We start from the raw sequence: 18,490 nt of genomic DNA, 5'->3' as shown, positions 1-18,490 counted from the left end.
ATGGTGACGTAGCTTGATTCAACATTGATTCGAACAAAAAAAAATACTATAATAACTTGGTGCAAAATTCCAAGATAAACTATTCAAACCAAAATCTGCATCGCTGATCATGATCTCATCATCTTTAACCTGAACTCATCTTAAAATACATCATTTATAACTAAAATAGTTACCACAATAAGCCCTGTCGATAACAATTCTCGGTGTTAATCATTGTCCAGACAAGTTAATACACATATCTCAAAATTTTCATCTAAATTAGGCACTTCATAAGTATAAGTCAGATTAAACCATTTGCTTATTGCCATCCATTCCTTGTAACAGGGGATAGTTTCCGTACAAAACAAGCAAGCAACTCTAAACTGCATGTCCCTTTCTTATATATGCTTAGTTCCCTTTTTGCACTTTGTTTGAATTTTTACAACCACTTCATCATAGCAGGAATAAAAATGAAAGCATATTATATAAAAGTTCATCTAACATGGATATCATCAAAGAGGATGTTCTTTACTGAACTATTGTATGGGAATGGGAGAGGGAAGCTGGAAAGACTGCAAGAGATCAGCATCAGGCAAACTCAAAGGAGGCAGAGAGAAGTGACCATAAGTGGAGCTTCCCTTCCTCAATTCCTTCATGGTCACAAGAGCAGCTACTGTGTTCCTGAAAATACTCTGCTCTGCTGCCATCAATGCCTCCCTCTCCCCTCGCTCGGCCTGCTCTTGAGCTACTACTGGAAACACGGCATCCATCGTGTTCTCGCATTCCTTGACCAGTTGGGAGATGAGATCGGTCGTGAAGAAGGGCTGCTTCAAAACCTTCTCGATGAATGGCAATCTCAGTAGTCCTCCCGTCCGCTTGTCATATTTCTTCAGTATCTTCGCCAGCCCTGCAACACTAAAATCTTCAAACCTCCTCCTTTCTCCTCAGAGATTTTGGGGCCTTCATTCCATCATATAAGATGACAAAAATTCTTTCAAGAAGAAAACTTTTATATACATACATGCATAGATATATATAGGGTTTTCTTGTGAATGAATTCTAATTCAATATTGATTAACAAATAGTTATGCAAGGATGCTAGTTGTTTGCACTCATAGAAATTGAACTGAATAGAGGTTAGAAAACTTGTGACACTTCAATTCAATTCAAATTATGTGTTAGTCTCTTCATTCGATTAAGAAGGCAAAGGGCAAGAGAGAGGGATTTGGATTGTGTCTTTAGCATTAAAGATGATTGATCTTCTTTCGTAACATAGACCGTTGGATGATACTCTGCATAGCTCTCAAAGTAACTATTGTTTGTGCGTGAAAAAAAAAAGATGCACTATCTTCAAAGCTCGTGACACTTCAATTCAAATTATGCGCGCGAAAAAAAAAAGGTGCACCATCTTCAAAGCTTGTGACACTTCAATTTAAATTATGTGTTAGTCTCTTCATTGGATCAAGAAGGAAAGGCAAAGAAAGGGGTTTGAGTTGTATCTTTGCATGAAAGAATAATTATCTTTTTTTTTTGCAACATGGACCGTTGGATGATGCTCTGCATAACTCTCAAAATAAGCATCATACAATCCAATGGTGCTGTGTGCGAAAAAAAAAGATGCACCTTCTTTTCGTGCGAGAAAAATATGCGAAAAAAAATGCACCATCTTTTCATGTGAAAAATACAACCTCTGTCCAAAAGAGGGTAAAATAGAAAAGTCACAAATCTATCGTCAACAAACTAAAAGGTGTCTCACTGACCATTGTGATCTGAAGAGGATTAGATGTATACAGTTTATTCTCGCATGTAAAAGACTATTTTCATATTTTAAACTCATGCAAAATGAAGCAACCTTGCCATTGCACAAAGATCCATCCTCAACTCAATCCTCAGCAAATGATTGATGGAGATGAGACACTAATAATGCTAGGGGGTAGAAAAGAATCATAAGGACCTGTGTAATTGATATTGCTGTAGTTCTCCAGTAGAACCATTTCGCCATGGAAATTAACAATGTCTTTCCTTATCCTCCCCATCTCCGCCGCATACTCCGCCTCCGATGGCTGGCTCCCGCCCGGCCCGAACGTCTCGATCACCGTTTTAATCCTCTCCCGCAACTCCTGATTCCATACAACCAACATACAAGACATCAATTATAACAACTTGCATATATACATCTTTCTATTTACGTATATGAGATAAAATTGCGACTAGATGCCCCCCACCTTTTGGTGGATGATGAAGTCCTCCTCCTGCTCGACGAAAAAGGTGTTGAACTTATCGATCTCGGCATTGAGAAGATCTATGAACTCAGCCTCGGCGTTGGGAGATGGGTTGGTGGTGGAGATGAGGCGGACCAGCTGCTTGAGATCCTTATATGACAAGAACTTGTCCCTCCACTCTGGAAGGGTCTCCTCTATTTGCTGTTTTAGCCTCTTCCCAAACTTCATCACTCTGTTTTTTTTTTTCCTTTCCACTTCTATCTTACATGAAGATGGCTATGTTGGTTGAGGGCTTGAGGGCTTGAGGGCTTGTTTATTATAAGAGGAAGAGGGGTGGGGAGAGAGAGCGTTGGAAGAGTAGGGAGAGGGGGAGGTTGGATGAGGTCAGGAGAAGGGGAATATTTGAGGGCATATGCCAAGCGTGTTGGGAAGGGTGGGGGGAGAGAGAGTGTGTGTGTAAGAGTGACGGACGGCAAAGTTTTAATTGGTGCCGTTATCCTATTAATTTTAACGGATCCCGGTTTTAATGTTGCTTTTGACTGGATTTTTCTTTTCTTTTCTTGAGGAAGATGGGATGAGGCCCGACCACATTCCACTAAAGCCGTCCGTTCACTTATAGCATGCCATATGGCCTTGAGAGAATTGCCACACCATGCCATAATCTCTCATGAATGGCACCGACTCTGAATGACACCAATAGGCTTGTATCGTATGGGGTGCAAGAAACTGGTTGCTGTTTTTATGTCTCATATCAGCTGATCATATTGAAAAATGGTATTCCAATAAAAAAAGGACCAAAATTAATAAATAATAGTAAAGTGATGGCTTTGTTTGACAAATCAAAGTGTATTATACACACCAGCTTTTGATCGACACCTCAATTACTTTAATCAAATAATTAGTGCGATGCAATCCATGTAAAAAGCAACCAGGATGGCATTATCCCTTTTTTTTGCAATAAAGATTTGCTTTCATATAACTTGCTGCAACTTTTGATTGGTTCTCCCCTATTATTTTCTCCCATAGACCCATGAAAAGATTGCGGAAATTGTTTTTAAGTAGCAGTCCGGATTGTATTTTTTCGTATGAAAAAAATAATTTATCCTCTTTTGCGACACCAACCATTGGGTTATATTCTACATAAATCTCACAGTGCTCAGTCTCTTTTTCAATCTGTCTGTACAGATCTTGAAGCAGCCATTATATGATCCGATGGTTGAGGTTGTGAGACAAGGGAATCATTCTTTCACATGAACCAAACACTTTTAAGTAGTGTCTTTGTATACGTAATTACTAAAGGTAGGCTATTGATGCGGGAATAGTGAACGCACTTGGAGTCCGCTGAGCAAGAGTTTGTGTTCCGGTAGTTGAGCTGAATTCAAAATTTTTTGTATTATTAATATGAATAGTCAAAAAAAAAAAAAATCAAATAATTGGTTAAATAAAAGCTGATATTTAAATCTCCATGGGTGTACAGTAGCCGTTATAATCGTGATGTCCGTTACTTAAAACAATCAGAGAGGAAGTTGGGAAATAAAATAAAGAAAAGAGTCCATGGAAGGGGACCTAAATGTAAACCATTCCGCAGGATATAAGCATATTCCCTGTCCTCGAGCGGTATCCAACGACTTTTCCTTGCTTTAAATATCTTTATTATTTTATGGGGTAAAGCCGGTGGTGGGCAAGATAGGATGATTCCAAGGAATCTTCTGATCGACTGGTGAAGGATTCCCAAAGTCATAAGGTCGCTGATCTGTTCATTGCTTTCTAGAGAAAAGGAAGGGAGAGAAGTTTAGGAAAATAGAAGGTGATTTGCGTCTCTTTCAAGGCTGCGTAATACGTGGACAGGATCTGGGTTTGTGCTACAACGGATATCCTTTGAAACGACCCTCCTTGGTGGTTTATAATCCATTATTTACTACGGAGTTTAGTTTATTCTCGGAGGGGATGCCCGTGTCTGCAACAATATGCTATGGGTTCATAGTGCAATGTTTTTTTGTTGTTTTTCCTGCTAGCTTCTCCCTTTTCTTGATTGGATTTATCAAGGAGAAATCCATGTTATTCGTAATAGATTAACCACAATGTGCCCAGCGTTATATTCTTTGATGCTCTTGGATACCTTCCATGCTGCATGGGCTCCTCCCATCCTTGTCTCATAAATAAGAAAAACACAATTTGAATAAAAATAATGAAGCCGATGAGTCATGATAACAAGTCGCGTAGATTGGTTCCCGTCTATGAGACCAAACAAATCTAAAGCATCAATCTTTACATTGTTGGCTGGTGGAGGTTGTGCACTTTATTTGTTGATGGTTATCTAGGATTATCCTTCGTTTATCAAAGATAAAAGATAAGGTTGATGTTTATGTTCCACTACCTACCTCTAGAGACACCAATTTTTTCTTCAGTCACGGTGGTCTGCTCTCTAGCGTGCCATACAGAGTAAGTTGGGTGCATTGATGTATTGCGAGATAACGACTTCTCCAATAAGCTCGGATACCTTGTCGTTGATGATGGTTTAGCTCTGACAGTCTAGTCTCCGTGACCAAATAGAAGGAGCGCTCATCACGCTGCAACAAGAGTTAGATTCGGATCTTACTAGGATCTAACCCGAATCTAGACTAATTTAACCTGGTCACCGGATTTATTAAAAGAATTTGGAGTCGAACCGCTTCGATTAGCCCGTCGAGTCGAGACGAATATTCCTGTTGGGGAAGAAATTGCTTGTCGAATGGGAAAGCTTATGAGGATTTTTGTCCGTTGTGGAACAAGAACGATAGAAGGTAAAGCCACTAAATAAGCATGATTTTCTAAAAAGAGATCGAAGAAAATCAACATCTTAGATAAATATCAAAGAAGAGTTAATTGATTTTTTTAATGACCAACTTATTCATGTTTTCATATTTTTTAAGATGAATAAGTTATTTTTCATGAATAGCTTTTATTCATAAAATAAAAAAAAATCTTATTCACCTAAAAAATGGCTAAATCATTTTTTGATCAACCATTAAAATGGGTCTCTAAAATACTCCATTCTCATTTTTAATGCTTTCGTTATTCAATGCCCGATAATTGAATCATCTACTTTCTCCGTATCTAAAAAGTAAAAAAGATATTATAACAAATATGGATAAATTTTAGTGACTTATCGGAGATAGTAATAATGCAAAAAAATATAGGTAAAAAATTTTGAAGCTATTTTTCAATGCATAAAAAAATATGAATAAATTATTTTTTTATTTAAATATTGTCTAAAAAATATTTATGTAGAAAAATATGAATTTTTCGATAAATTTTTATCCACAAAAGAACAGACGAAGCAGATATAATACGAACAAATCCCTCGTCACCGGAGAGTAGAGACCTGAGGTTGTGGCACTCGCGACCATTGATGGCGCTGTTAGCCTCATTTCTCACTCAATTTCCCTTCAATTCCTCTTCCTCTCTCAATTCTTGAGACGAGAAAAATGAAAAGAAAAGGCCTAGGACTCTCGGACCGGAGAAACTATGTTAAACTGCAGGTATTATGCTCTGCTTCATGTAATGAAAGAAAGTAACTTGGCAGCTTCTAATTGGCTTTCATGAACTTTTCAAAACTGAGATCAAACTTTCTGCAGTAGCGCTTACAACGTTTGTTGATGTTCTTCTGAGACGACAACCCAAAACCAGGCAGGCAACAGTTCTGCTGTGGGACAAGTGTTAGCTCGCGTCTGAGAAAAAGACTCGACCACCTCTTCGTGCGCCGAAATTTCATCAAAGCTATGCCTTAATCTGTCATAAATTGATGGAAGTTTGATGGTTTTATGGTATGGTAAGAGGCGGCGAGGTTATCTACTAGAATTTAATTTAATCTAATAATAACAAGACAACAAGGGCATTCGTCCCTTCAAGAAGAAATAGACGACGGCGAGTGCCCAAACGGATACGGCCTAATTTTATTTCTCTAAACCCATTAGACGGTCAGAATGGGCCCTCCCTTCTGCAATGAAGTAGAATTCGAATATCTGTGACTAAAACGGATAGGTTTTTTCTAAGGTTCGGGATAGTGAGGTCAAGGATGCACCAGTCATTTGGGCATGGCCCCAATTCATCTTTGCCAGCAACTGAAGTATAATAGACATCAGTTTAGATTCTTTTCCATGTGTCTGTGTGCATCAATAGCATTTGTTCCATAATGGCGCCCTCCTCCTGTGGAGCAAACCCAGGACTAATTTGTATCTTAATTGTGCTTTTCAGGTCTCAATACCATTCGACTGGTGCTACCAACAAATATATCAAACCAGCTGCACCCAAATCCTGCAAGTGTACAAGCAGACTACCGTTTATGTTCATCATTGTTTTGCCTACTTTCAGAAACCACTCAAATGCATCACATGAAAATTTACAAATTTTCAGTATCCGAGTGCTCGAAAATTCTTTATTTAACAAAGAGGACAGACTAAAGCAATGAAAAACCAATATCGATACCTCGATAAACAGGACGAACTAAAGCAATGCGAACCCAAAGCATTGCTAATAGAATTTACAATACGTGATTTAGCACCTTTTAACCCTGGAACAGCCTCCTCATGACTCCCTGCACTGAGTTTCCCATGCCTGCCGCAACTGCCTCAGCTAAATAAGCAGCCTAAGAAAGCAATTGCTTCATGGTATTAGCAAATACCTGAGCCAATCCTTGGATGCAAGAAAATACTATGCAAATAGGAGAAACGGAACATAGTAACGTTGGAATGATGAATGATACCTCTTGCACAGTCTTCTGAAGATCAAAAGCATCTTTAATCCGGTGGTCCAAGAACTTCCATGTATCACGAAAATCTATCACAACAACACACCATCCCGGTACAGATGGCATCCATATGAGGGTCAAAGATTAACAGAACTTTCCAGTTTTATTGTTTTTTCCTAAAAAGAAAATGTCACCGAGGGCTCCAAAGATAAATGGAGTAAGCCACTCAAAGCAAGAGAAACAACATGAACAGGGAATCTAGCAGCTACCAAATAGATAATAAATGTTAACAGAACCATATTTCATATATGTACCCACAAAAAAAAAAAAAAAAAATCATATTTCACATATCTGGCTCGGATGGAGATTATCATAGAAAGGGAAGAGGAGAAGAAGACAATCAAATGAGTAGCCATGAAGCACACTAGCTAATGCTATGGGTGCTGGTGTCACAATCAATGTGCATGTTTCTAGTGAAATGTAACAAAAAAACAAAAAGAATTTTATGAAATCGTTCATAGATATCAATTAAATACATAAATTTTATGCACAAAGTAAAGCTCAGAGCAGAAAAGGGACAATCAAACAAGTTAAAGAAAGAACAAACCTGGGGAATGATCGGTCAACATATAACCTCAGATGTCGAGTATATACCTCCAAGTACCGTTCGCTTCACATACCAGTCCATATCAGAGCCCGTGTCCCCAGCAGCATGCCATATCTCATCAACCAGTAATGCCCGCTGCTTAAAACTTGTCGGGAGGTTCATTGGTTGCGCCTGTCACACAGCAATGTAAGTAGCTTTAAAACTAATCTTTACAATTGACACAGCTGTAACCCACAGAAAAATGCAAACACTTATGCCTGGATGCTCAGTGCTTGAGGCCATTTTGATATATAAGGTGCTTGCATCTCTAACCGGATGCGGATAAGCTTTGAAAGGCGGTCACTAAGTATTAAATCCTTCAGCTCCTCTCCAGAATCAATTCTATCAATAAGTCTTTGAAGGCAGTCATCCATGAAAAACTACATGGATAGCAAAAAATGAGAGAGGAAAAAACAAAGAGACATCAAACTAAAACAAAAATGAACCATCATATAAAAAACATATAAGGACATGCTTGAAAAGTTGCGAAACATGTCTTTAAGTTGCATCATGAAAATTCTCCTATCATGCAGAACACATCGGTGAGGGTAGCTCCCCAACACACTGTCTGCACCATGAACCAAGAATGGTACAAAACAATAAACTAAAAGTCCTCTATAATTAAATGATTCTTTTGACAGCATGCATGTGTCATTATATAATAAACTATTTATAGAGTCAATGCCTAATGCTCTTTTCCTTCTCAAACACACACCAAAAGGTATTCATGCTTGTGTTTCAGCCCCTCGGGGAGGGAGCAAAACTAGTAAAGATATGTCAATTGATGCAAAAATTGCACCACTTTTTGTAGGCAATACACATCCCTGCTTAAATTTACTTTGCTTGCTGAGGGATGCTTCAGATTATAGGCATCCAAAGAGAACCTGAGCTCAGACTCTTGAATCTTAGTTACAATAGTTAGTTAAAGTGAAAGTAGCCTTTAAGACAGGACAATCAATCAAATCATTCAGAAATTAATGCACACTAGAGGTGAAACTTATAAAAATTGGACTAGAGAAAAGTAGTGATTTTGAACTGTCTTTAGTTAGCAAACCATCAATTAGAGGGATCTGCAAATCTGAAGGCATCATCATTGGAGTTTACATCATTCACTTGCATCAATTTTTTGAAAGTCTTGTTATCCAAATGTCCTTACATAGCAATGGATTTGAAGTCTTTTTAACCAATCCGGTGCAGTTCCATCAGCAATCTTTCAAATACAACCAATCCCTCTTTACCAGGGCATTTGCTGATTCTCATTACACAAAATTAAACAATTTCAACTGGTTTACCTGACTTTGTCCCTATCAAGTGCTCCATGTATGAGCATGTTTCTAACACATGCTTCACAGTTGTTGTGAGCCCACCAAGATATTGGCATCTGCATTATCTTTCATAAGGTCATGCAGCTTATTCATGTTTGTCTACATGAAACTATCTTCATATGATATGGTTGTGTAGCATGTTTCTTACTGCTTTGCATGTCCATTTTTCATCTTATTGCCGTGACCCAGTCAAGAAAAACTTCAGAAGCACCTCAACACAATCCAAAATAAAAAAAAAAAAAAAAAAAAAAAAAAAAAAAAAAAAAAAATAAACATCAACAATTTTTTTTTTTTTTTTTTTTTTTTTTATTAATATATTTTAGCATCCGTAACTATTAATCAAGCAGCAATGCTTCCACAGTAGGTAAGCATCCAGGGTTTCATCCAAGAGAATGCTGCTTAATTCAGCTTTAACAAGTTAAAACAATTGTAAGGCTTCATACCTCTAACCCTTGAAAACCTCCAATAACTAAAGGCCAAATACACACAATTCTAAACACTTCACACAAAAGCAATAACCAGTTCTCCATATATACCTTCAATCACATCAGTACATCCCCTTGCAATATCTTTTCCTTAAAAACCATAAGCCTTCTTCTTGGTAACTAACCATACTATCTGATGAAGCCAACTGAAATCGTTTGGATTATTTTCTTCTTCCTTACAACAGTCCAAGAAAATAGCATCAGAAACAACTGCCTTGAAAAGTCCATTGTGAGGAGATATATGATTGGCATTGCTAGACACACAAGTTCCACGCATACCCACCAAAAACGCTCATAGGAAATCATTAATGTAGCATTGTCAGCATGACTGCTCATCTGCTAGGAATGCTGCACTGAATTTGATGACACCACTCTTGAAATTTGTCAAAAAGATATACTTAATAGACAGATGACCAATATTCCTTCACTAATCTAATCCACTACACACATCAACATCCACAAAATTTTATTATAAAGTTCCTGACTATATTCTCTTTTGGACAAGGCATCTAAGTAAGCAAAATTAAAAATTGCATCAATAACGAAATATAGCCTTATAAGCCCCCTCCCCAATAAAAAGAAACATTTGCAGATGAGTCAGAAAAAGAGAATTTGAACGTCTCTAAAATCCATATTCACCATGTTCTCCCTCTATCAACCTCTATAAGACTTGCTTTCATCGTTCATTTAAACATATGTACCTAGAAATGTTTCTCCCCGCCATAAATAGTAGTTTTAGCAAGATTATAACAAAAGAAAATATGTCTCCTTGGACTCTGCAACTTCCAAAAGTATTTCTAAGCATATAATGGAAGTTTTTGGTGAGCAAGATTCATTGTTTAACAGTTACATAAGAATTCAATCAAATAAAATTGAGCCAAATAGGGGGGAAAAAAGAACTTTCCTTAACAAGGAATAAAAGGAAGATCAAGACACAAAAAAGGAGAAGGGGTATTCACGATACAGGAAACTAAGATAACCCAGTAAAAGCATAGACTATATTTAACAAACATGAGCGTTCAACAAGCAAAAGATATATTACTTTTAGTTTGATAAACCCATGTCATTCAACACCACAATATCCTAGTTGCTGCTGAGCTGAAGATGGCCTCATAACACAGAATATTATCTAAATGCATTTTAAATGTTCCGCCAATTCGTCACGACTTGGCATGACATAAACGCAATGCCAATTAGATCCCCACAACAAACGCATGCTTCCACACTCCAGTTCCAATTAACCAAATCTAATTGCATCATAGTTGCATTACAATTCCAAAAGCAAAACTCGCATTTATTTTGCTATTAAATCCATGACAAAAGAGTTCAATTAAGCTAATACCGTGCTAAAATCAAAGAAACAAACGAAGTTCTTCTCACCTCCACAAGAGCCGCTTCTTTACGAGGAAAAGAACCGACAATAGAAGGGGAGATGCCCACATCCCTTGCCCCAGCAATCATCGCGGATTCGCTCCATCCAAACCTCACCTGTCCACAAAATCTCCCAAAAAGTAACACAATCCAATCGTACAATAAACCGAAGAAAACACTGCACAAAGATAAAACGAAGCTACGTATAGCTGAAGACGGGTGGATCAGAGGCATACCACGTGAGGAAGGGCAGCGCGGAGGACCCGGGCCTGCTCCTCCTCATAGTCCGCTCTTGCTCGTGGTCTGGCGCCGCCCCTCCGTGGGTGGGGCTCGCCATCCTCTCCCGTGGCTCTCGACGACGCCGATGCCCCTGGTGTTGGATTTGGGTGTTCTCCTTGCGGCTGTTCGGAGGAGGTATGAGGCTGATTCGGCTGAGGAGAGGCCGGCGTTGAGAGGCGGCGAAAGGCCGGCGCCGCGGCGGAGCGGCCCGGGGAAACGAAGTGGGTAAGTAGACGACGACCGCCACGGATCGCAACATACCTGATAGATAGAGAATCGCGACCGCCGTATCTGTTCGACGAAATGGCCAGGAGAAAGGGGAGTGAGAGCGAGACTACCGGCCTTTGGGTAAAGATAAATTATTAGTTAAACCGTTCTGCCACGTGTATCACCATCTAATAAAATATCAACACATCATTCATTATTAAAAAAATTATTATTATCTTAATTTGATTAAAAATTATAAATAAAAAATAATTCATGATTAATTATGATTAGCTAGCTTTTTCTATTTTCAATAAAAAAAAATTTATTTTTTTCTACTGATATATTGATTTTAGATGGTTCAAAATATACATAGTGGGATGGATCTAATCAATAATTTTTCCTATCACCTCTCTAATTGAGGATTATTTTATAATATTATATATAAAAATAGTTTTATATTAATTTATTAAAAAATAATAATTTTTAAATCAATCATCAATCATTTAAATTCAAGTCCAACTATTAAATGGCCAATGCTATAATAAAAAATATATAGAAATAAATTTTTATATTTTGATATATTCTAAAGTATGCAGCAAGTTGATGCAAAAAAAAATAGCATCAATTATATAAATATAATAAAATATATAAAAAAGCTCATAGCCTATAAATTTATTTTTTTGGATCATAGTCTATATATCTTTAAACATAAGCAAATTCAAGTTACTCCAATTGCGGTAATGAATGTATCAACCATGTGGTGATCCATCATGTTTCGCAAGTATGAAAATTAGTTTTTATTTTTTTTCATCTTATTACAACTTATCTCTTATATAAAATTTTATGCTTGTCATATAAGTAAAAAAGATATTAGAGCATGCGACAATTAAACATCATGATATAAAGAAATTTTTAGATGCATCGTGAACCAAAAAAATTGAGATCAATAGAAAAAAAAATCCTCCATCATCATTGTCGGCAAACCAAAAGTCATATTAGATTAAGCTGCAAAGGCATTTTAAAATATGCAATTGAAATTTGAAACACAAGAAATTTTTCTGCTAAATAGAATGCAAGACAAGAACCACTTGTGGCTTATGTGGATGCATGGTTCGATTAATCATGTAGGAATCATTAACTCCCTACTTTTTTATGTTATTGTTGCATATATATATATACACGCACGCACACGCATCTACTTTTGAATCTATTGCAATCTCGCTCTATTTTATATAATAATCATTTTATTACTCATTCCCATGTTCCTCTCCGTCGTATTTACGCTATATTTATGTCACCACATGGCTTATCGCAAGCTCGCAAGAAGAGATAGAACACACGTCCTCGCATCCGCTATACTTTAAATTATTAAATAAGCTTCACCATCGACAAAGAAGCAATAGAGATGCTGCTGCGGAGTCAACAGACTTCCAAGCTTCTACTCCAGAGGCTAGGGTTGCCCTAGCAAAGCCTGCAACAAAGGAGTAGGATATAGGAAAGGAATATCTCATGTTCACTTCTTTTATAAACCATGCATCCATGCTGCATGCTTCTGGTTCAAACCCTACTAATTTTTTGCAAGCCCAATCACATTATTTACCAATTACCAACATTGTTCGTATGGTTTGGACGCATGAGTGAACAATTATGTGAGATTTTCTCATGGAAACTTGTGAAAGAGTGCCAAATTTTCTAGATATGCAACATAGCTTTCGTTGCATCATTAATAATTATAAAGAAGATAGATTTCCCTCAATTTCCATGTTATGATCCGTGATTAACACAAAATTCTTATGGTCGTGCCAAACAAGGACAATGTCATGGTGTGGCCTTCTCTATAGTCTAAACTTCCTTAGCCAAACTATTGGGTAAAATTTTAGCTTAATTCATGCGTGAAACGTGCAACTCTCCATTGGTCTACGTCATTACGTCATGAGCGATATGAGTGGCTCTCAGTCAGCTAATTTAATTAATACCCCGGCACAAACACACCTGATTCCAGCCGTTTACACCTCCAAATGTACTGATCTAGATCCTAATGCAACTCATCTTAATGTCTTATTTGAATGGTGGATTTCAGCGGCAGACCAATGTAGAGCATAGATACTTGCATGTCTCTTTCAATCCTCTCAATCATCAGCACGATTATAATTTCTTCCCGCTATCTTTTGACCACTATGATGGCAATTAATAACCAGATATTCTCAAATAAAAGTTCATAAAATAAAATAAAACAAAACCAAAGGAAACAAAACAATACTATTCCCAAATATTTCGTTTCCACCAACCACACTGCTAGAAGATACCCCAAAAAAATTAGAAAACATAAATCCACGCTACAAACTGAATTTAATTTGTATTTTTCAAGGAGTAGATATATTAGCAAATTCTTTCCATGTCTCTCTCTCTTCATGGAAACAATTTCCACTTCATATTAGATAAGCAGGTGTTATGAAAATTAACTAGCATCCCCAACCCACTCCCACCTCACCAGAGAAATTATACTCTATAATAGGTGCACTACATCAATGGTGCACCATATCAATTAGATTTCTTTTTGTAGGCTCCATTCATTATGTAGCTTGACTCTGGATTGTCACCCTCTTACCTCATCTAATATTGTTTTTGTGGTGCATTGCTGATGTAGTGTATATGGTGTAGGTATAATTTCTCCCCCACCAAAACTAATCAGTAAAAAAAAATCTCCCAATGGTTTTATGAACAAACGCATCAGAGAGTAATTCAAGCGAGTGCAGTTGTTTGATCAGCATAAAAGATATAGGTTTTGGGATCTGTATGTCTGACCTAATCACAAATCAAAACTAGAGCTTGAGTCCTACCTAACATAGTTTTAGTAACACCCGGCCCAACCTATTTGATCGGAACGAGTTGGCATGGATTGGTGTAAGCTAGACCAACCCGCTCAGCGAAAGGATCCGGCCTGATTAGATCATGTACATCACTATTTTCTACAGCTATGTGAAACACAAAAATAGTATATTTATGCAGAATATAACAAGAAAATAAGCATAGTACACCTTTCATTTCCTTGCATATATTAGTTTAAAAATGAGATCAATGATGAAACTAATACTTTTATTTTTTCAAATTTAAAATAAAAATATAATAATAATAATAATAATATTAATTTTGTGATCATGAGTCAAAAGATCGAATAGTTCGGATGGTTGACTAATATCTTCACGTCCGTATGCATGAGATATTGTCTGTTTTGATCTATGACGCTGTCGTACGGAACTTCATGATTTTATCTTTTAAAAAACATCTTACAGAGAAGAAAAGATTTTAGTTCATATAAATCATACTTTCTCTTGACTCATAATTGATGTGAAACTAAACATATTCTATTTACATCATAATATATATATATATATATATATATATATATATATATATATATATATATATATATATATATATATTAGGTCGGATAAATATTATATATCAAAAATTTTGATAAGAGCTTAGAAAAATTGAGTCAGCATGTTCTGCCCACATTTTGCCGGAAAAAATTTGGAATTACAGAGATGTCTATATTCGAAATACAAGCAACACAAATTTTTTCTACTGGGCAAATGGAACCGCAAAATGCACCAATTCTTATATTTAATTTTACTGTTGCGGCCAATCCCCTCGTCGTCTGGTCGCCGGGAACGAGCACCTGCAAAAAGAGAAGTCACGCTGACCGGAGGCGGCTCCGGCGGGAACCCTCCGACGGTCAAGTCAGAGAGGTGACTGGGCAACAGTGAAATGAAGACAGAGAGCTCAATCGAGAGAGAGAGAGAGAGGGAGAGAGCAAGCCTGTTGTTTTTTTCCGCCCCTTGCACTGTTGCCTTCCCCGGTATATATAGTGGAGCGTGGTATGGCGCCGTCATTAATGGCGCGGACAATTGAGGAATTGTCAACTCACTGTAGACTATCAGAGTCACCGTGAAAGTGTCACATCGCCGTGGGGTTGTCAAATCACTAGGGTTGACAATGCCCTAGGTGGGATAATGCCCTTAGGTGGCAGTGCCGCATATCACTGTCAGGGCTGACAGTCTCTGGCAGCTGTACGGTGATCGAAGGAGTCGACCGACCCTAGGTCGGTGGCCATTTGTGTGGCGTCAGGCGAAGATTCGGGCCCCTCTGATAATCAGCCGGGCATGTTGTGAGAGTCGGCCATCGGACTTCCCGATTCAGTCGGTCGGGAGAGTGGGAAAGGTCTGCCCGACCGATATATCCTCAGTCGGTAAAAGGTCGTTAATCGGCCGGTGATGGCGTCTGGTCGGTCGGTCCGTCGGTCGATCGATCGGTCGATCGGTCCGTCGGTCGATCGATCGGTCGATCGGTCCGTCGGTCGATCGGTCGGTCGGTTGGTCGGTCGGTCGATCGGTCGGTCGGTCGATTGGTCGGCTATGTCCAATCATAAGCCGTCGTGAGCGGGGTCGGTCGGTATCCCCCAACAGTTGCCCCCCTCCACTCCTGAGTCGGACGGTGCGCTGGCCGATGCCTCCGTTTGGACAGCAACGCCGGGCGAAAAGGAATGGATTCGTCGCAGGCCAAATTCCGACCGTACCGCGAGTTGATACGACGTCAGGTGTCTCATAAATGCCGAGCGATTCGCTGGCGTTAGGTGTTACGTCGGTGTCAGACGTCTCGTCCTGTCGGTGTCAGGTGTTATGTCGGTGATCGAGTGCCGGACGATTTGGTGTCAGGCAATCGAGTGCCGGACGATTTGGTGTCAGGTGGTCGGGTGTCCGGCGCCTTTTGGGGAACGCAAACCGCCGCCAAGCGTCGGTCCTGGGAGCGTGGGGCGCTGTCAGGCGTCCCATCGGGAACGCGAATCGCCGTGGACGATTAAATTCGGAACCGCGGCCCTCTTGCCACGTGTCTGAGGTGGTTGGGGCCGGCGTCCTCCATATTAAATGAGGGCGGTGCGGCCTTCCCGGGATGGGCGCGCCGGACCATCGGGCCAAAAGGAGGGCCCGGACGCCGCCACATGTCGCCCATCCGGGGAATCTCGATCGGTGCGGGGTCATCTTGGCCATTGAACGGCCCTATATATATAGGACCACCTGCGCTCGAAGCCCCACCCTGAACAATTTGCTGCAGAGACTCTGTCCGAGTGGTTCCTCCGTCGTCGCCAACAGTCGTCTCCCCTTCTGCTCTCTAAAGGGTCCGTTTCGGGTTCGTGATCCTTTCCCTCAGCCGTGGTTTCTGTTTAAATCTTCTCTTCTTTCTTCTTCTTCTTCTTCTTCCTCTTCTTCTTCGGCCTCGCCTTTCCCTCGGCTCTGGTGCGATGGCCGGAAATCCATCTCGGGGGGCTCAGTCGGGAAATCCGACCGATGACCCTCGATCGACTCCGGAAGTTGAGGTTTTCTCGCTTTCGGGGCCGAACGTTGATCGACTTCGGGATCAGTATCGCATCCCGGAGCGGTTTCAACTCTCCGCCCCAGGGGTCGGCGGTCGGGTTAACAACCCTCCGCCAGGTCAATTGGCACTGTACGTCGAAGATCTTCGCGCGGGTCTTCGGCTTCCGATTTCGAAGTTCGTCCGAAATCTGCTGGATTATTACGGACTTTGTCCGGCGCAACTAGCATCGAACTCTGTCCGACTAATAATCAGCTTCGCCCTGTTGTATCAGCTTCTGCCGACCAACCCTCGCATTTCTCTCTTCCGGGCATTTTTTGTGCTCCGACCCCACCCTAAGGCCCGAGGGTGGTGGCTCTTCAACCCCCGGAAGGATCTTTTCTTCATCACTGGTCTTCCATCGTCCATCCACGGGTGGAAGAACCAATTTTTCTTCGTCTCATCTTCTTCTCCCTGGGGCTTTCCATCTCACTGGGGTGTGCCCCGAACCGAAGCAAACGAGAACAGCCGGGTGGAGGCGGACGACCGGGAGGACTTCCACCGACTCAAGGACATGTCGGTCCCGAAGCAGAGGGAGCTTGTTACCGAACAAGCCCTCTATGACGCTGGCCTGAGCTTGGTCCCCCGTCTAGGTATCGCCCGATCCATCGGTTGTCTTTTCATTCGGCTTTCGTTCTTGTCCTTATATTAATATTTCTGTCGGTATCGCAGGGACACCTCCGAGGATGAGGCCGACCGACGTCGAAATCCGACAGTACGCGGCGAGGAAGAGGCCGGCATCAGGGGCAGGACCTTCGCGTCCGCCGAAGAAGCCCACCACAGCGACGCCGACCGTCGAGGCGTCGGCGACCGACGAGTCGGAGCCGGTGATAGCACTCGAGGCTCCGGTATGCAACCGGAGGAGCGGCAGGCGGAGGAAGCGGCGGAAGGGACATCGGCGGCTTTGCCGGCGGGTGTGGCGTCGGACGACGTTCGGGAATCCGAACATCATCCGACGGCATCCACAGCCGCAACGGGGGGTGCCGCGTCAAACTCGAGCATCCCCTCCCTACCGGATCCGCTGGTTGGGGTGGCCGATCGGGGGAAAGCCCCGATGGATCCTGCGGACGACAAGAGGTCGGGGAGTCGCACAGTGCCGCCCAGCGCTCAGTTCCCCGAAGGGGCGTCGGCGCTGACCGACCACAACCTGGCCAGGAGGCTGTGCCAGGGGATCCTCCTCCCAGCCGACGTGGAGGCGCTGAGGTCTCGGCAAGTGACCGAGATGTTATCGTCGTTCTACCCGACCATGGTCGAGGTAGGTACCGCTTCGCCTCCTCTTTCCTTAATATTTTCATTATTTTGCTTTCCTGACGAAACGCTCATGTCGGCAGCTGATCTACACCATGTCCGAACTTGAAGTCGGGTACCGAAGGTTCGGAAACATCCGGGCAGCTTGGAAAGACAGGGCGGCGGTGGTCGAAGCCGACCGGGCAATGCTGGTCGACCATCTGAAGCAGTCGACCGATCGGGAGGCGAAGTTGGTGGACGAGGTCTCTCATCTCGGGTCCGAGCTAAAGTCGGCCCGGAAAGAAGTCAAACGCAAGAGTCGGACCGTGCACCATCTGCGGCGCGAGCGTGACGGCATTGCCACCGAACTCGAGGGCGAGCGCGAGCAGCTCCGGGTCAGCCTGGAGAAGCTCGCCAAAGCTGAGGAGGATCTGTCAATCGCCCAGGCCGACGCCGACATAGCCAAGGCAGAGGCGGAGTCGGCGAAGGACTCCCTTGATCGGGTGGAAGCGGAAGCAAGGTCGGCGAAGGAGTCGGCGAGTCGGGCGGTGGATGACTTCCGTGCCACCGACCAGTACCGGGAAGAGCTATTGGAGTCCGGCTTCGCG

The 18,490-nt window shown here is 41.3% G+C and overlaps 2 protein-coding genes across 2 annotated transcripts; both read right to left on the bottom strand.

The window, feature by feature from the left end:
• Positions 1-270: 270 nt before the first annotated feature.
• Positions 271-2,518, bottom strand: LOC105058610 (SPX domain-containing protein 3). The gene is made up of 3 exons (XM_010941586.4): positions 2,205-2,518; positions 1,934-2,099; positions 271-886 (listed from the first exon to the last, which is right to left on the bottom strand). The coding sequence occupies exons 1-3, from the start codon at positions 2,427-2,429 to the stop codon at positions 516-518; spliced, it is 762 nt and encodes a 253-aa protein (XP_010939888.1). The 5' UTR covers positions 2,430-2,518; the 3' UTR covers positions 271-515.
• A 3,988-nt stretch (positions 2,519-6,506) lies between these two features.
• LOC105058609 (uncharacterized) lies at positions 6,507-11,392 on the bottom strand (the record flags this gene model as incomplete). Its single annotated transcript, XM_073249117.1, is given in 7 exon segments — positions 6,507-6,828; positions 6,946-7,019; positions 7,538-7,564; positions 7,567-7,708; positions 7,795-7,956; positions 10,767-10,874; positions 10,994-11,392. Coding segments are annotated over 7 exon segments (993 nt in total), but the record flags the coding sequence as incomplete, so codon positions are not given.
• Positions 11,393-18,490: the final 7,098 nt, after the last annotated feature.

The sequence above is a fragment of the Elaeis guineensis genome, chromosome 15 (genome assembly GCF_000442705.2).
Source record: "Elaeis guineensis isolate ETL-2024a chromosome 15, EG11, whole genome shotgun sequence".
In the NCBI taxonomy this organism is placed as follows: domain Eukaryota; kingdom Viridiplantae; phylum Streptophyta; class Magnoliopsida; order Arecales; family Arecaceae; genus Elaeis; species Elaeis guineensis.
The sequence above is the reverse complement of the archived record's forward strand: the minus strand, read 5'-3'. Positions and strand labels throughout refer to the sequence as shown.

What these genes read in the sequence shown, in the direction of transcription:
- LOC105058610 (XM_010941586.4), bottom strand. Translation starts at nt 2,429, where the DNA reads ATGAAGTTTGGGAAGAGGCTAAAACAGCAAATAGAGGAGACCCTTCCA. An exon ending in ACTTCATCATCCACCAAAAG is followed by an intron (nt 2,100 to 2,204) that starts GTGGGGGGCATC and finishes GTATGGAATCAG; the next exon opens with GAGTTGCGGGAGAGGATTAA. An exon ending in CAGCAATATCAATTACACAG is followed by an intron (nt 887 to 1,933) that starts GTCCTTATGATT and finishes TTAGTGTTGCAG; the next exon opens with GGCTGGCGAAGATACTGAAG.